This window comes from Pseudorca crassidens, chromosome 18 (assembly GCF_039906515.1).
Source record: "Pseudorca crassidens isolate mPseCra1 chromosome 18, mPseCra1.hap1, whole genome shotgun sequence".
Classification (NCBI taxonomy): domain Eukaryota; kingdom Metazoa; phylum Chordata; class Mammalia; order Artiodactyla; family Delphinidae; genus Pseudorca; species Pseudorca crassidens.
Genome location: NC_090313.1, coordinates 28,764,432 through 28,783,055, shown reverse-complemented (window position 1 = coordinate 28,783,055; position 18,624 = coordinate 28,764,432). Strand labels below are relative to the sequence as shown.

Here is an 18,624-nt window from a genome sequence, read left to right as displayed (position 1 = left end):
TGTTTCAAATGTATCCTTAAAGCATAAATTTTTTAATGAGACATCCATTTTTATTTTCCATATCTTCTTTGTAAACCTCTGAAATCACCTCATGTATTTCATTTAAAGCAAAAATATTTTAAAATTGAGAAGCTATGCATGCAATTTCTTTCAAAACACAAAGCTTACAAATTTGCATCAAAATAAAAAATCAAGACTGCTTAATTGAAACCTTGACACCATCAACCTCTTTAATTATGTGTTAAAGAGACAGGCATCCTGGGGATACCAACTTAAAATCAGGGTACATTTTGAGGGTTTCTGTTGTGTGTACATATGTAATTCACGGAAGGGGAAAAAAGAGGTGCTGACATAGAAAAGAAAGAGATGATATAAAATTTCTCTAGACGTGAATCCTTTCACAGGTTAAAAACAGTTAGGAAGAGGACAAATTTGTCTTTTCAGAAGAAGAACACAGAATAGAAATTTAGGACAAAATGTTTCACCTCTTTGCTAGGTCTAAATTTCAGTGAATGCTCTCTTTTGAAACAACAAAGATTTTTTACAATACTAATTGTTACTTAGAAAACACAGTTCTAAGTCTTGACTACTGGTTGCTTGAATGTATTCTATAGACCATACTGAGTAAACGGAGGAGAAGAAGGATGTTTATTATAAATTTCGCAGTAAAATGACTGCTTTTCTTTACATCTTAATTCTTGTTGTCTTCGCTCTTCTGTGCCTATTCCCGATTTCTTTTGCTAATGTGGAACCCAGCAGCTCTTTGTTCTCATTGTGTCTGTTGTCTCCCTTTCTTTGTGTTGCAGGGATACTGCTACCCACATCTGCCACTGAGCATGCGGAAAATCCTTCAATAGATTCTTTACTTAGGACTTTCAGTAGTATTACTCCACTTCTCCAGGTTTTAGTAATAACCAGTATATCTAGAAGATAGACTGAAACTTGGAAAGGTGATGGGTGATACAGGTGGTTAGGTGGTGGTCTAGCAAGCTGGGACACCAGATAGGAAGGCTCAGGGTAGTTATCACACATATTTATCCAATTTACGGAAGATCTCACCAAGCTAGTTAAATGCAGATCACTCACCCTACACACAGAAGTTGGAGATATAGATTGACAACTGACAAGACACAAGTGTTTCTGAGCAGGAAGCCACAGAGCTGTATCTAAAACCAACGGATACAATAACCAGTTCCAGAGGGATGTGGTACATTGACACAAAGATTGGTATGTAAAGTCCCAGAGCAGGGACCTTCACTAGATAGTATATCATCTGAGGATGAGAACCAGTTGTGTGGAAGTTTCTCATAATAAAATCTCAGACTTTTCTCTGTGTTAAACACCCCAAAATGCTACATCAATATCAATTGAATGAAAAGACTCAATTCTTCTGCTTAAGCCACCCCTCACCCCGCTTTTACAAGCAGATCTACCAATAATTTCCAGAAGGTGTAAGAAAAGGCAAGTTTGCAGGTGCGATTCGGGGTATTGGGGTCGAGCTCTGAGGTTTTCTCTTTTTCTTCCCCAACCTCACGCCAGCAAGTCTGACCTAATAGCTTGTAAATTATTTAACAGATGGAACACCATTCAACTTTACTCATGTTTCTCCCGTAATGACTTTTGCCTGTTTTGTTCACTTGAATGCATGGCCAGCTCTTCGAATGGTATCTGCCACAGAGTTAGGTGCTCAAAGATCTTTTGTTTAATGAATGTATATAGTATAAAAATGTTTTTCTTTTATTGCGGCAAACATTGGTGGTAATACAATAGTTCAAACCGGACAGTTTTAGAAAAAACTGAACACCTGGCTCTTTAGTGGGGGGAAGGCCACTCTCCCCCCTCTTAGTGAGAGGGAGATTTTCTTTCTCCTCGGCCTCTTCTCTCCCACCATTTTGTTTTTGCATTACCAATCAAGGGATTAATAGCATCACCTCAAAGCCTTTCCGTTCCACGTTTTTACTTTTTGGTTCTTAAGATACCGTTTCCCGGTCCTTTGGTTTTCTATAGGTTTAACTAGCTAGCGGCTGGTAGACGACACGGTTAAGTCCAAGTGCTCTTGTAAGGTAGCGAACCGGCGGGCAAACGCTGCCCTCCTGCAGCGCAGGCACCTGCTGCGGCTGCTTTTTCTAGAACCCCGCCCCTAGCTCCGAAGTCAGCTCAGTTCGCTCCCTCCCCCGCGGCGGGAGGAAGTGCCGGTGGCGGGAAAGTTCGGGCCAGGTCCAATCAGGCACCTGGGATTGGGTAGCGCGGCCGGGGGCGGTGGCCCCCGGACCCCAGCCCGCGCTCCCGGCCCCGCCCCTCGGGAACGCCTCGCCCCCCGGCTGGTCCGATACCCCCGCCCCGCCCACCCGGCGCCCGCGCCCCGCCCCGCCCGGGGGCCGCGGCTAAAACCCGGAGCAGCAGCAGCGCCCAAGGGACTGGAGGGAGGCTCTGAGCATGTGCAGAGCAGCGCGGCGGCGGCTGCCTCGGCGAGAGGCAGCGGCCCGGTGCTGATGCGAACAGGCGCCTCGGTCTCTGCCCCAGCGTAGTCGGCCCCCCGGGCCGGGGCGGCAGGGAAGGAACTGTAGCCTCCCCGCGGCCCGAGGAGCCGGCGCGTCGGCGCGTACCCCGCCCCTCCCCACCCCCGGCGGCCGCGGCGCCCTCGGGGACCACGATGATGGCGGAGCAGGTGAAATGCGCCTCGGCGGGGGGCGGCTCCGGAGCGGGCTCCGGGCCGGTGGTGAACGCGGAGCTGGAGGTGAAGAAGCTGCAGGAGCTGGTGCGCAAGCTAGAGAAGCAGAACGAGCAGCTGCGGAGCCGGGCGGCCAGCGCGGCCGCCGCACCGCACCTGCTGCTGCTGCCGCCGCCGCCCCCCGCCGCGCCGCCCCCCGCTGGGGCCTGCAGCCCGTTGGCTCCGCGGAGCCCCCCGGCCGCCGCTGCCGCCGCCTCGGGGGGACTGGGGCTGGGGCTGGCGTTGGGCGCTGGGGGCGGAGGCGGGGGCGGCAGCGGTGGCTCTGGCCCCGCGTTCCCGGGGACCTACTGCCTGCCCGGCCCGGCGCCTTCCCTGCTCTGCAGCCTGGCGCAGCCCCCCGAGGCGCCCTTCGTCTACTTCAAGCCGGCGGCGGGCTTCTTCGGCGGGGGCGGCTGCGGCCCGGAGCCGGGGGGCGCGGGGACACCTCCCGGGGCCGCCGCCGCGCCGCCCTCGCCGCCCCCCACGCTGCTGGACGAGGTGGAGCCGCTGGACCTGGAGAGCGTGGCCGCCTGGCGGGACGAGGACGACTGCACCTGGTATTGCCGAGCTCTGCTCCCTCCCTTGGGGCCCTCGCCTGCGACGCCCGGGGAGGGCGAGGGCTGGAAGGAAGAGGGGGACCTCAGCCACTGCCCCCAGACGGGGTGACCTGGCAGGTGCCGAGCCGGGCGATGAGCGGAGGCTGTTCACCGGGGTGGAAACCTATTTTGTCACAGCTCAGGCCGACCTATCTGGGGATGAACTGGTCCTTTTCCTCTCCTGTGTTGTCGTCTTTGCTGATGATTGGGTGCCACGCTCCTCGTTAGCATTAACTGCAAAATCCATGCTATCTTGTCTTTTTGTCACTCAGTCGTGTTCTTTTTCCTCAGTCTTTTTTGGGAGTGACGGGGGATGGGTAGGGGTTGGCCTCCATCTGCGACTGTTACTGTTTTGTCCTCCCAAACCAAGGCCGGACTGGATTTGCGTGCTGTCCGTACCTCCTCGGCACCCCAGGGCGCCTAGTGATGCATGGAGGAGTGATGAATCTCTCCTTAAGAGATTCGTTCTTACTGTTTGAGTTGTTCAGTGGTTTGTCCTCATTCGCTGCATCTTCTTTGATAGCTTCTCACTTCAGAAACAGGCTCGCTTTTTCCAGTGTGCTGACCTCACTGGCTTTCCCATCAGTAACGGCGTAAAAAAAAAAATGAAGGCTTTTCGGGGAATGGAGTGAGCAGCTTGAAGGCACTCTGTTACCTAGCACCCAAGGAACTTGCTTTAATTTAAAAAATTAAACTGGTGATTGAAGAAAAGTGAGATTAGAGAAACTTTTTGTTTATTTTTTAGAAACTTGAAGTTGGTTATCAGAAAACTTGAGGCTGGCAGCATTTATTCAGTTGAAATCTGGTTAGCTCTGTCTGCTTTCCTTCAGTGAGTACCTTGCGGGGGGGGGAGGGAAGAGGGGTGTTCTGATTCCTTTATTTGTTTTTAATGGTGCTTGCTCATAGGGTAGCAGTCACTTCATGACTTCTTTTGGTTGGTTCGCATGTTTTCCTCAGTCGTTAGAGGTAGTGTGATGTGGTCAGATGAATAGAAGCTTCAAATCAGGTGGGACTTAGGTTCACGCAGGGAGAATGAACAGCATTCACCTGTACGTAGCAGTAGCATGAAGAGTAATTGTAGTTCTTTTAATCTTAGGTCCTCTTCCTGTTTTCCAAGCTGGATCTTCCTCACTTTCTTTGTGTTTATGTTGAGTGATTGCTCAGGAGGGAATGGGAGATGGAGAACCTTGCTGGTTTCCCATTAGGAACTGTGGTGGTCCTTTTCTCTTGCACTTTTTTATGTTGAGAACTCTAACTGTAAAGTACATTAATTGGTTTGATTCTGAGAATCAAAATACAGGGAGCTATAATAAGGCATAGTCATCCTTCTGCTTAGTACTTTTTGGCAACTGGGCAGGTAACTCAGGTTGTAAAAATCAAAACAACTCGCCACTTTCTGGAACTTTAAGCCATTCATTAGAAGCTGCACCTTTATTTTTGTAAAGTCCAGGCTGTGTTGTAATCTCAGATTCAGCCTGAATATGGTACCAGAAAATGCTCTCATGATGGTGCTTAGGTTGTTACTAATAACTGTAAGCCCTTATGCCACTTTCAAATTATTTTAGATTTAGTCCCCACTTGGCCTTTTCTGGAGATATGTACGTAAGTAATAGAAGGAAACTTGCTGTATTTTGGCTGAGGATCAATCCTGTGCTTTAAAGCTATTAGCACTTTAAAATTTATCATGATTCACTATTTTACATTAGATTTGTGCTAGTACATACACAGTGAATATAATTGTAATATTTTCTTTTATTAAATGGACTTCTACCATATTTAGTTATCCTCCAACTGTTGCTAGTACTTTGGTATCTTAGGCTTTCCTTTTGTAGTTATTTTTTGTTAAAACATCATTAAAATAACTAAAAGAAATCACCTACTTGGTGAGATTAGCCTAGTAGCGCTTCAGATGGTTTGAAGCAAATCTAACCAGGTTTGATTTGCAGCAGGTTCTACTAATTTCACTCATCAGGTATATCTGTGAATGACTAAATCAATGCCTTGACACCTTACAGATGTTTCTGTAGACAAATGGCACACTGTTTATACAGTATCTTCCTCAAAACAAAGCCAGGGTTAGAATCCCAGGTGGAAAAACAGGGAGGGATCATTAATCTTAGTGGGATGGACTTAAAATTTTTGTAAAGTCACCTGATTTATAGAAAACTTTCTATCAGAACATTTTTATACATTGAGATATATTTGTATTGCAGTACTGGCCTGTTTGTTCATCACCAGTCAACAGGGTTTAATTTTCAAAGCTAAACCCACTTGTTAATGCTTGCAGAGCCTTCTGATGTTCCTTCATCACTGCAAACCGCGTGTCCCTGCCTGACGCTGTCGTCAATAGAGTGCTTTTCATTTGGCTTCCCTGATAATGTTTGCAGGAAGGCTACTTATTTTTATCTTCCCTGTTTATTAAGAAACAACTGAAGTGGATAATATGTACCTGATTGTTTTAAATTATTTATAAATTTATAAATTATTTATAATTTTTTAAAACTTTATAAAGTGGATAATATGTACCTGATTATTTTAAATTATTTATAAATTTGTAAAGTCACAAAAGTCTTCCGTCTTGTCCTCAATTTACTACTGTGACTCAGAGTGAACCCTGTTAACCTTCTGTAGATCCTTCAAGGTAAAAACATAGTTATACAAATCAATATGCAAATATATCCACATCAGTTTTTTTACACTTACCTTTCATTGGACACATCTTGGACATCTTTGTTTCCCTATAACAGTTGCATCATCGTTAACAGTAACTTGGTCCTTAATAATGTTACTTTAACTGTATTACCTACAATTTTTCATACATTTTTATCATGATTTCATCCTAATGGGTTAAACAAAATTAATAATTTATTTAGAATAGCACTTCCTGCTAAAATGTCAGATCCTTAGGAAAGGAAGTTCACAAATGTAGGTTAATCATTGAATATTTTAGAAGTTCTTTCATGTAAGTCTGTTTTATCTAATACAATCTTAGAATGTATAGCCTGGACAGCACTTGGCTCAAGAGTTATGTGCGAAAGAAAAAAGTGAATAATAGAAGAGTATTTGCTTGATGATAGTTCATTAGTTAGTGAATGATCAGTCAGGTCTCATAGGCCTTTTTTCCAAACAATTATTTAACCTGTAAGTTTCTTCTGTTTATTGAAAAAAAAACTTTGATGCAAGAAGAATGATGTATTCTGCTTTTTGTTTTGATGAAAAGCTTTGAAACAAAACAATTGTCTTATTTCTTCAAATATTTATCTTAGTTGAATTTAAAGTATGTAATTTTGCCTTAATACAATCTGGTTATATTAGCACAGTGCTGCTAAAATTCAGTGTCTCAGAAAATTAAAGTTGACTGTGGTTTCAGAATCTTAAGTCCAATTATTATAATCCCATAGTAAACTTCACATCCTGCTGTATCAGTTCTTCCATTATCTTACTACTAATTTGACAGCCTTAGCTCTCCAGGAGACCATAGGCCAGAAAGTACAGGGGAGAAACCGAGTACCAGGAGCAAATTAAAAAAGTTCAGAAGCGCTAAAGTCCTGATGCATACGTGGCACATGGTGTGACTGGATGATTTGCCAGTCTGTACAGAAGGATGTTTTGAAGGTCTCTGTCCCAGTGTTACCAGGCTGAGAAGCACTAGGCTAAGAAGAACCAGGGTACAAGGAGAGGGAACCAGATTGGTATGAAGTGGCAATGGGAGCAGTAAATCATTAATTGCATAATAGACCTTTCTGTGACCTATTTCAGCTCCCTAATTTCAGTGTTAAGTGCCAAGGAGAAATAACTTATGTAAACTTCTTCAGTTATTTACTGAAAGAATTGACTAAAATTTAGACTTATTTATATGGATTCAGAAGTGTTTGCAACCATTGATGTTTTTTCCTCCAAGCATGGTTGTGACCCATTAATAGGTTATAAAGTCAGTTTAGTGGACTGACTCAGTATTATTTTTTTATGAAGTTCAGTGGAATATAAAATCAGGACCAGAGTACATTGTATCTTATAATACAAATGTGTCTTGATTAAACTTATTTCAGTTTTATGTGTATATGTCCTGGGTTGAAATAGTTAATGCATTTGTGCATTATGGCTAAAGTTAGAATAACTCCAGTTTGTACTGTTCAAAGCAAAACGGACTTGGAGAAAACAGGTAGAAGAGCACGGCTCCCTGAAGATAGTGTAGTGCCGGGGTAGGTCAGAACCTGCTCACCTCAACCAGAAGACGAGTCTGTATTCAGACAATGCCAAGATTAAAACATGCCAACTGGTATAAAATACAGCTGTAAAAGGAGGCATTTATTTTTAAAAGAGATGTGGCAGGGACTTTAACTTGCCCAACTGGAAAGGACAGGAGAAATGTTTTTTTTTTTTAAACATCTTTATTGGAGTATAATTGCTTTACAATGGTGTGTTAGTTTCTGCTCTATAACAAAGTGAATCAGCTATACGTATACATATATCCCCATATTGCCTCCCTCCCACCCTCCCTATCCCACCCCTCTAGGTGGTCACAAAGCACCAGCACCGAGCTGATTTTCCTGTGCTATGTGGCTGCTTCCCACTAGCTATCTGTTTTCCGTTTGGTAGTGTATATATTAGTCCAGGCCATTCTAGGAGAAAATTTCTTAATGATACAAGGGGAAAATGGTGATATCTACAAACTAAGGAAAATTTAATGAATGAGATATTCATCTTCCATGTGTAACACCAAGACCCTGGACAGCTGGCTAAAGTCATTGCCAATTTTTCATCAGAGCTGTTGAACACCTTGTACTATACATATGGCACAGCTAAATTAGACCACCTAGGCTGTTTTTTTGCATAATTGATTTTCAGTGGAAAGACCAGAGGGTGCTTCACTTTCTGACAGTACTGATCGAAAATGCACAGTGTTTTCTAGGAGCAAGTGGAGTTGACTGAAGCCTATGCTGATGTGTCTTTCAAATGAGTAAATTTGAAACACTGCAGTGAGACACTGAAATAGAGTTTAGATATAAATGTGGAGGGAGGGGGAAGAGTCTGCTATGGGACCTTCAGTAACTAAAATTTAGACTTAATGTATCCTTTTAAATAGCTTATTGGGGGTAAGTTTCTTTTGCAGTGGCTAACCAGCTTGACCCTAGCAGATGCTAGTGAATCTAAGCTGACTAAGATTGATTGATTGTGCTAATCAGTGCTGGTGTTTTACCTTTCCTTAAAATAAAACTTATGGTGATTTAAGACTCTTAAAATGGCTTGTTTGAAAATTGACACATATTACTTTTCAGTGACAGGTCTATGATATACATGTACAGTAAGTACCCTACAAACGAAACAAAGTTGTGAACTTTCAAAGATGGGAATGTGTGTTCACATGTCCAATCGCGTAAGTTAGTTCACTTGTCTGGTGTACCTTGTCATGTGCATGCATCCTCTACAAGTGGTTGTGCTTTTGTGTACTTTACTGTACAATACTATATAGAGTCCAATAGTACAGCATCTTTATTTCAATCAATCCCAGGATGTCCAGAAGCAAGCGTAAAAGCGGCAGTGATGTGGCTGGTACTGTACAGTACTTTTCAAATGTTTTCTTTATTTTTTGTTTGTTTTTTATGTATTATTTGTGTGAAAAGTATTATAAAGCTATTACAGTACAGTACTATATAGCCGATTGTGTTAGTTGGGAACGGAGGCTAACTTTGTTGGACTTACGAACAAATTGGACCTATGAACGTGCTGTTGGAATGGAACTCGTTCGTATGTAGGGGACTTACTGTAATTATTTTTGAATTATCTGCAGAAGGATGGCTTTAGAACCAAACGTTGAGAATAACCAAGATATTTTTCTAGACATTTTGAAATACTTCATTTGAAGCATTCAGGGTTATTATGATGGACTTTGTATTATTTCCAGCCCCCCAGTGTTAGTGCGTGTATGCAGTCAGGGGGTCCAGAAAATGAAGTGTATGAAAAAGAAAAGATTCTGTGAGAAGGACAATAGTTTCTAGTCATGTGCTTTTGGAAGTTTTGAAGAGAAGTGAAGGAAAATTAAAGTGTGACATTTTAAATGATAGCTTTTCTATTTGAAGGCTTCTCAAGTTTTAGACTAAGGCTTTGCACATATTCTTGCCATATTCTAATATATTGTCAACGAAAGGTAGAAGTTGAAAGAGCAGTTAGTAGGAGGTATGTGTATTAACAATGGCAAACTAGGGTATTGTAAATGTTGCTGGCATTGTAATGACAATGAGAGAGGTGATTTTTATGACTTTTTAGAAGATAAGAGCCATTTAGGAGAAATACAGGTTTTACCTTGCTAATCTAATTTTGGAGACATGTTATACTCAGGGAGTTTGCAGCTACGCGATCTTCATAACTCACTGCCCTTTTTCTCTCTTTAAATCCAGTTCTAGGCCTACCCAGAGAAGTAGTAGGCTCAAAACTATCCTGGGAACATTGTTTGGAGACTGACTTTAAAAATGATCCTTCTATCTTAATTCCACATATTTGCTTAGTACTTCCAAAGTTCTATCAAGGTAATACAATAAGTAGGATGTAAATGCTTCAAAAACTCTTGTATACCAAGGCTTACTACAGAAAGCAGCAGTTCTCCCAACTCTTTCCTGCCTCTGAGTCCTCCACATAGATATTACTTTATACTCCTTTGGCAGTTTCTTTTGTTCTTTATTTCTAAACAGTCTTTATACTACATGATCTTAAACAGATATAGACTTGTTTTGGAAAATGAGGACTAAGGCCTCTTCCCTTCATCCTCCAGCTACCATATCTTCTTTCCCTTCTCGTAATGGTTTTTATAACTTTTCTCTTAAATCATCGTAATGACCTGTGTCATGGTTATCACTGTTATTAGCTGAGTCCTGTTAATTGTATGTTACATTTGTTTTCTCTAATCTCCTTGTTCCTCCAAGAGTCAATAATGGCCTCTCTCTTCCCCCTTCACTTTCTTTAATCCCTTATTACTAATTATCTCTGTAAATACTGGAGCCATAACATCTCTCAAGAAGGTCAAACGTATTTGATAATCTCTTAAATCTGTTTTTAAAAATTTGTTTTGTCCTGCCATCCGTTCTAGAATGCCTAATCCCATTGCTCCAGTCTTTACTGTCGCTCCTTAGGCTGGATGCACAATGCTGTTACCATGGGAATTCCTTCGGGTTTCTTGCCAATATTGGATCTCCTATTTCATAAATCCTTTGTCTTGGAATTTCATTTATTCTTGTGGGTGGGATGCAGCCTCAGTTAGCTTTCTGAGAAAGGGGACATGGATGAGAAGTACACTTTGAAATCCTGTGTATTTGAAAATGTCCTTATTCTATCCTCATACAAGATTCATGGTTGGTCTGGGTATAAAAGTCTAAGTTATTTTTCCCTGTTAGAGGGCATTTGTGACTTTTTCTTTAGGTTTCTTTCTTTATCCCTAGGGTTCTTAAATGTCATGTTGTACCTTGTATGGACCTGTCTGTTTGTTGCACTGAGCATTTGTGGGTGCCTCACTCTAGAACCTGGTGGCCTGCCTTCAACTTTGGAAAATTTTTTGCCTTTAAAACAAATAACTTTCTCTTCACTTTCATGTGTGTTTTAGAACTTATAATAATGAGATGGAGGCCTGCTGGTACAGTCATTTAATTTTCTTATCCCTCTCTTCTGGTTGTTAATCTTTGTCTGTGTTTTGCTCCTTCCTGGGAGACTTCTTCAGCTTGATCTTCCAAACTCACTTATTGAATTTTTTGTTTCTTCTATAACAGTTTAATTGTTTCACTTGCCAAGAAAGAAGAAGCTGTCCCATTTAAATATCCTGTTTTTGTCTTGTGAATACAACATTTTCTCTCAGATGGTATCAGTTATAATTGTCTTGGATTTTTCATCTGTTCCCTGCATTGTTTTTCCTCCTCAGTTCTTTTTTCCCTTCTATCAATACTTTTAGTCTCAGGGTTTTATTTAAAAGGATTATTCCAGATATCTGGTGTCGTGGGTTGTCTGTTCATACCCAAAGGCGATATCGAAGTTGATCTAAGGCCTCTGCATGGGTGGAACTCTGGCTGGTAGACTTTACCAGAGATTGGGTGGGTGGCCAGCTCAGGTTTCAGTATCTTTAGGTCTTCTCTTGGGTTCATCTGTGTCTCCAGACATAAACCTTCTGGGAGATAGGAGTTAAGGCAGTCGATTCTCGGAATGTAAAGGGGAAAATGGGGCTAGGGTGCTAACCATTCAGCAAGTAGACTTTTGGTCGGCCTCTCTGGTTCAGTGCGGGTACTTCATCTGTCTTTCAGCTGAGTTCTGTGTGCCTGAAGTCAGAGCTTCTCTGGGTCAGCCTTATGCACGTGTCAGTAGTAAGCCTCTGGTCCTAGATTGTGGCAGAGGAGGGGTGGTGGGATGGGCAGTGTGGAGTAGAGGAGGCGATCTGGGGTCCCACCTATTCCTCACGCAGGCTTTCAGCCGAATTCCCTGCTTTCAGTCGCATGATCACCCCCATATTCTGTGAACTGCAGGGTCGGGGTGAGCCACAGTAGCAGATAGCACGTGGACAGCGGAGGAGAAAAGAGAGAAGTCCCTGTACGTGAATATGGCAGAGTGGGTCCCAGAGCCATTACATGTTCCTCTGGGAAGCTGCTTTTGAATGTGCTGTGAGGCTGCGTGGTCAAACGAGAGAACCATATTACTTAGGCCCTAATAGATTAAGGACATCTTCCTGAGGGGTTCCCTGCAAGCAGAAAGCAAAACGCTCTACCAGAAAAACCCCCAAACTGGTGGGAGTGTGTGAAATCCCCAGGCAAGCTGCTTGGTGGAGGTTCCTAGCGGCAGGAGAAAGCAGCGGTCATCCCATGGGATGCTGGAGGTGATGGGCAGAGCAGTGCTTCACATGGCAGCTGAGAGAGGTTTGCAAACAAGCAGATGCTCAGAGAGTGCATGAACCTGTGTGTGTATTAAACAGTGAGGAAAATGTATTAATTTAAAAGAAGCTGAAAGATAAGGAGGTTGCACAGTTGCCTAGTGTTGTGGCTCCTTTCTGTCAGGGCTGTGGCACCTGCTTCTGTGATTCAGCTGCCTGGTGGATGGCAGCTCCAGGCTCACTGAAGGGCGGGAAGTCAGTTGCTTACTGTCTTGTGAGTTTTTCGTAAAGCTTCATTACGGTATAAGTGCAATATAAATTGCAAATATTTAAAATGTACTGTTTGATAGATTTGGGCCCATGTATAACCCATAAAACCATCATCACAGTCAAGGTAGTGGAGATGGCCCAATGCTTTAAGCTTCCTTGTGGCCCCTTGTATCTCCTCCTGTCCTGATCCTGCCTACGTCCAGCTCAGGCACCCACTGATCTGTTTTCTGTCAATCTAGATTAGTTTGTGTTTTCTATACTTTTGTATCAGTGAAATCATATAGTAGGTACTCTTTTTCATTGGTTTGGTTTGGTCTGGCTTCTTTCAATCAAGATAATTATTTTGAAATCCACCTCTGTTGTTACATGAATCAGTAGTTCATTTCTTTTTATCGTGAAGGTTTTAGATTGTAAGGACACAACGATCGTTTGTTTTATCCAGTCATCTTTTCATGAACATTTCAGTTGTTTTCAGTTTCGGACTATTACAGGTAAGTCTTTGCATAGACACATGGCATTTGTGTCTTTCAGGTAAATACGTCATGACTTTTGAGTGGCTGTAACAGAAAGTAGGTGTACGTTAATTTTTAAAGAAGCTGCCAAAATCGTTTCCAAAGTGGTTGTGCATTTTACGTTTCTGCTGGCAGTTTAGGAGTTTCAGTTGCACGATGTCGTCCGGAAGGCTTGCTATGGCTAATCCAGGCATTCTAACAGCTGTGTGATAGTATCTCGCTGGCGTTCTAGTTTGCATTTCCCGAATGGCTAATGATTAGCCTCTTTTCATACACCTGTTTACCATCCATAGTTCATCTTTGGTGAACTATCTGTTTAAATCTTTTACCAGTTTTTTAAAACTGGGTTGCTTATTAAGTTTGCAGAATTTCTTATATATTCCACTTATAAGTTTCTTTATCAGATAAATGATTTGCAAATATTTTCTCCCAATCCATGGTTTGTCATTTATTCTCTTAACAGTCTTTCAAAGAGCAAGGCTTTTAGTTTCGATGAAGTCCAGTTGGTACATTTTTTTTCTTTTATGGATCATGCTTTGAGTCTAAAAATATGTATCTAAGAAATACTGCCAACCCAAGGACACAAAGTTTTTCATCTGTAGTTTCTTCTAAAAGTTTTACAGTTTAGGTTTCATATTTTTGTGATCTGTTTTGAGTTCACTTTGGATAGTGTGTAAAGTATGGATGAAGGTTCACTTTTTGTATATGTGTATCCATTTGTTCCAGCACCGTTTGTTCAAAAGACTATCTTTTCTTCATTGAATTGTCTCTGTACTTTGTCAAAAAAATCAGTATTTATTTCTGTATCTGGACCATCTATTGTTTTTCATTGATCTATTTATTTTCATGCCATCCTAAATTGTCTTTATTACTGTAGCTTTGGAATAAGTCTTAATCAGTTAGCGGTAGCTCTCCAACTTCATTGTTTTGGCTATTCTAGGATCTTTGCATTTCCATATGAATTTTAGCTTTTACGTTCTACAAAAAGCATGCTGAGATTTTGGTTGGAATTTTGTTAAATAGATCAATTTAGGGAAATTGACATCTTAACAATATTTAGTTTTCTGACCCATGTACATGGTCCGTTTCTCTTTAAATTTCTCTCAGAATGTTTTGTAGTTTTCAGTGTACAGGTTTTTGACATCTTTTGTCAGATTTATCCTTAGGCATCTTATGGTTTTTCTTATACTGTTGTAAATGGGAAGTGAAATTTCAAAAATACTGGTTGTTGCTAATATAGAAATACTTTTGTACTTTGATTTGGTATCCTACAGTCTTGCTGCTAAACTCATTCTAGTATCTTTTTTTGTATATTCCTTTACACATAGACGATTTTTTTACGTAGACAATCATGTCTTCTGTGAATAAAGACAGAGTTGTTTCTTTCCAATCCAAATGTTTTTATTGCCTGATTGTGCTAGCTAAAACCTGCAGGCCTTGTATTGCTCTTGACAGGGGAAAAGTGTTCAGTCTTTCACTGTTACGGATCCTTTTTTGTAGATGCCTTTAATAAGATTGAGGATGTTTCCTCCCTTTTTTAATTTGCTGAGAGTTTTTATCAGGAATGGATGTCATATGTTTTTTTTCTTTGTATATTGAGATTATCATATGGTGTTTCTATTTTAGTATATGTGATAAGTTACACTGGTATTTGAATGTTAAGGCAACCTCTCATTCCTGGGATAAACCTCACTTGGTAATGACGAAGTATCCCTTTTATATATGGTCGCACCAAATTTGCTAAAACATTTAGACCTTTTGCTTCTGTGTTCATGAGGGGTGTTGGTATTTAGTTTCTTACCTTGTAATGTCTGTGTCTGGTTTGGGTATCAGGTTTCATAGCTATATTGGTCTCATAGACCATGTTGCGATGTGCTCCCTCCTCTTCTATTTTTTTGGAAGAATTCGTGAAGGTTGGTATTCTTCTTTAAATATCTGGTAGAATTTGGTAGTGAAACCTTCTAGGCCTGGGGTTTTCTTTGTGGGTAGGTTTTGCTCATTTGTCTTTGCAATGGTCTGTCCTTTTACTTTTAACCCGTGTGTTTATATTTGAAGTACCCATGTTGTAGGCAACATATAATTGGGTCTTTCGTGACCCCTTTAAACATGAGGAGAAACTTGCTCACATGCCCATCAGAATATTTCCCCTCAGTTTTTATTGTCTAGGACTGTGTCCAAGGCTTGTGCCTAAACCAGTCATTGGGCAAATGGGATTAATGGAACTGGCACCGTTGGCTCAGCACAGTGCATGCCTCTCAAGGCGTGGTCTCCACGTAGCAGTATCAGCATCACCTGGGAACTTGTTAGACATTCACATTGTTTGGTCTTACCCGAAACCTACTGAATCAGGTAGGTTAGAGCTGCCTGCAATCAGGTGTTAGCAATTTGTGTTTTAACAAATCCTCTGAGAGATTTTAATACGTCAAAGATTGAGAACAACTGGCTTAGACTAACCTTTAGTTGGGGGTCTAGAGTGAGCTACCCAGTCCTGGACAGGGGTCTAGAGAGAGCTACACAGTAACAGTGCAGAGGTCTGACAGCAAGGAAGGGCAAAAGGGAAGGATCTACATAGATTGGTGATAATCTTGACACAGTAGGCCAGGGTGGGACCTAGGAATAAGAATTTTTAACTAACCAACATACTCTCTTAGAGTGTTGTCCACACTCTAAGGGAAGAATGACTTATTAGGATTACTGTCAAGTTGATTAGGAGAGAGATTTTAGAATCTTCATCTCCTGACAGGAGTCAGCAAACTGTGTCTTGTGGGCATATTGGGCCCACTGCCTGGTTTATGTAGCTGATCAGCTTAGATTTTTACATTTTTAAATGATTGAAAAAATCAAAAGAATGCTATTTTGACACGTGAAAATTATGGGAAATTCGACTTTCAGTATCTATAAATAAAGTTTATAGGAACACAGCCGTACTTATTATTTATCGTCGGTGATAACTTTGGGGCTGCAGAGGCAGAGTTGAGTAGTTATGACAGAGACTATGTGGCCACAAAGCCTGTATGTTTACTAGCTGGCCCTTATAGAAAAAGCTTGCCAACCCCGAACTATAAGAATAATTTGCTAAATACTACATTCCCCAGCCCTCTGGGATAGATTACTCGAATAGGTGGTGGGCTGGACGATAACAGTAAAAGTGAATAATGAAGTATGTTAGTTCAAGAATACCTGCCCCTTAGAATTATGGTAACTTTGCTTGAAGTAGTATTACTTTAATGAGATTTGTAATTAGAATAAAGCTTTATATAGCAAGGTCAGTTACTAGAGCCTGTGATTATAATTTTCTTTCTTTTTTCTGTCAACTGTTGGTTAATTCTCAAGGTAAATCTTTTTGTATAACCCTATCACTGAAAATATTCTAAAACCTACCTTAAAACAGTACATCAATGAGAGAAAACCTTTGTTATGACTTGTAGTGCCCCAGGGTGGTTATTTTGAATCCTGCCAACTATTGTGCAATGGTGAAGATGCTGAAAGTGAACTCTTCCTAAAACATATCTTTGAAAGCTGTTTGGCTTTAATGAGAAAGAAGCACATATCAAATTTGGTATAGATTTAAGACAGGAAATATCTGATTATTTAAGGGTTGAGAGAATCAAACAGCTGACTTGTTTTTAGACTTACTTTTGTTAAATGCAAATAAGACTTGCCTTGTTTGCCACATCATGTTTATGTATATTAGCCCAAGTTCACATAAGATTCTGTTGTCAAAGAGAGATGAAAATGTTCACTTCTAGAAATATAAGTGAGCTGATCAGATCATCACGGTGCCCCAGGTCAGTTCAGTAGCCAAAGCCCCAGATCTTTGACTCTCTGAGACATTGTTCCATAGTTTTTTGAAGTCCTCCTTGCCACCAAGCTACAGAATGTGTCATATTCTACCAGGGGGTATTTATCTGTTAAAAATGATTTTGGTGTTTGAAGTAATCAAATGTGAGTTCTGTTTTGATAGAAACTGTTAAATACATGTTGTTTTCTCAAGTACAAGCGAGGTAATCTCTATGTAGCTATATAATCCCTATAATGTAGATTTCTTTTTTTAAGGTTATACGTTGGCTCTTCAAAGACATTCCCGTCATCAGAGAAATCCCTGAGCCCTTTGCAGTGGTGTAGACATGTCCTAGATAATCCGACTCCGGAGATGGAAGCAGCAAGGCGTTCCCTGTGCTTTAGACTGGAGCAAGGTAACCGCGAACCCGTACACCTGCATCCTCAAACTCCTGCCACTGTCCACTGTTTTGTTGCTGGTTTTGGAATAGACACTTAATTGAAAAACTTTACCCTAAGGTGCAGCTGTTGCATGTGATTCACTTCATATGTTTACACATCAGGGTTTCTCGGTATAGAATATATTTAGATTTGTGCTTGTTTTTAGCCAGATTTTCAGCTTCTTTTAGTGTTATAGGAATACATATTATTTTTCTATTTTTTCTTTCTGTTTATGAATGTACCAATACATAAAATGGGCCAGTTTTACATTCTCTGGGGATGGTTACAAGGTTGTGTCGCTGAATTCCAAGATAGTGAACTGGGATTCCACTGGGACCTGGGCACTGACCTTTTGCCTTCCCTAACTGTTTATTTGGATGTATAACTGGAAGTCCTAACCTTTACAAACTAGGAGATAATCTTCATATTGTATGTAACATTTAATTATGGAGCCCAACATAAGTTTAAGTAAAAAAAAATAATAATAATTAGGATAGTTGTAGCAGGGGAAAAAAAAAGCAAAAGGAATGAGTAGTACTCAGCTCCTTGCTATTTTGATAAAGTAGACTAGTACTTAAGGCTGTAATTATTTAGGCTTTTGCTTGTCTCTTAACCTCTTGGTATCGGTTTCATTATCTAGGTACACTTTACTCCATGGATCACTCGCATCCAAATCACACTTGAGCTCGAAAATGGGGTTAAGGGTTAACCTTAACCCTCCAGATGAAAGAATCAGGGTAGCTGAGAGTAGGGCTAAGGGAATCTGCATTGGCAAGGTCACCAGTGTGATTCTTATGCACACTGAGGTTTGAGAACACTGCCTATGAAACTCTTCAAGGATAATGAATGCTTATCAAATACTTGGACATGATAAGACAAAGTGTAATAGGAACCATTTCTCGAGCTCTTAATTCTGACAGTCAGAACATTAAGTTCTTGACATTTTTCATTGTGTTCTAACTGCTCATCTGAGGTAGGTACTACACTCACTTTTAGAGGTGAGAAAAGTGAAGTTTAGAGAAGTTGAGAGGATTATGAGGGCAGAGTGGTCCTTGAGAGCAGAGCCAGGGCCTGGGTCTCCCAGACACCAGAGACTGTCCTTAACCAGTATTCCATCCTGCTTTATTGACACAGTCAACAGTAAATATGAACAGAAATCTGTTTTAAATATGTGGGGAAGGCCAAACTAAAAATTAGCGTGTTTTATTAGCATTTTAACTAAAATGAAATAAGTGATGTAGTAATAGCAAGTTGAAGAGTGGAGTAGGAACAGAGGCATACTAGGGTTAAAACTTTGGTGACAGATGCATGTCTAAGAGGACAGCCATCTCAGAGCCAAGACTCTGGTCCTGTTTCTGGGCCCATTTCCCTGAGTGGCCCTAAGCAGACCGTTATTTTCTCTTTCAAAGGTTGTGTAGGCCATCCCTAAGTTTTCTTATTCAAATACCTCTGATTCAAGGACTTTTTATATGT

General features: G+C 41.1%; 1 protein-coding gene across 2 annotated transcripts in view; it reads left to right on the top strand.

The window, feature by feature from the left end:
- The first annotated feature begins 2,399 nt into the window (after positions 1-2,399).
- Positions 2,400-18,624, top strand: part of SLAIN1 (SLAIN motif family member 1) — a 64,916-nt gene continuing 48,691 nt past the window's right edge. Inside the window, exons 1-2 of one of the 2 annotated variants that reach the window (XM_067712920.1) lie at positions 2,400-3,267; positions 16,987-17,126. In XM_067712920.1, coding sequence (XP_067569021.1) covers positions 2,654-3,267; positions 16,987-17,126 — 754 coding nt within the window. In that variant the 5' untranslated portion in view covers positions 2,400-2,653. The remainder of the gene's footprint in view (positions 3,268-16,986; positions 17,127-18,624) is intronic. The other variant, XM_067712921.1, reaches the window with a different exon arrangement.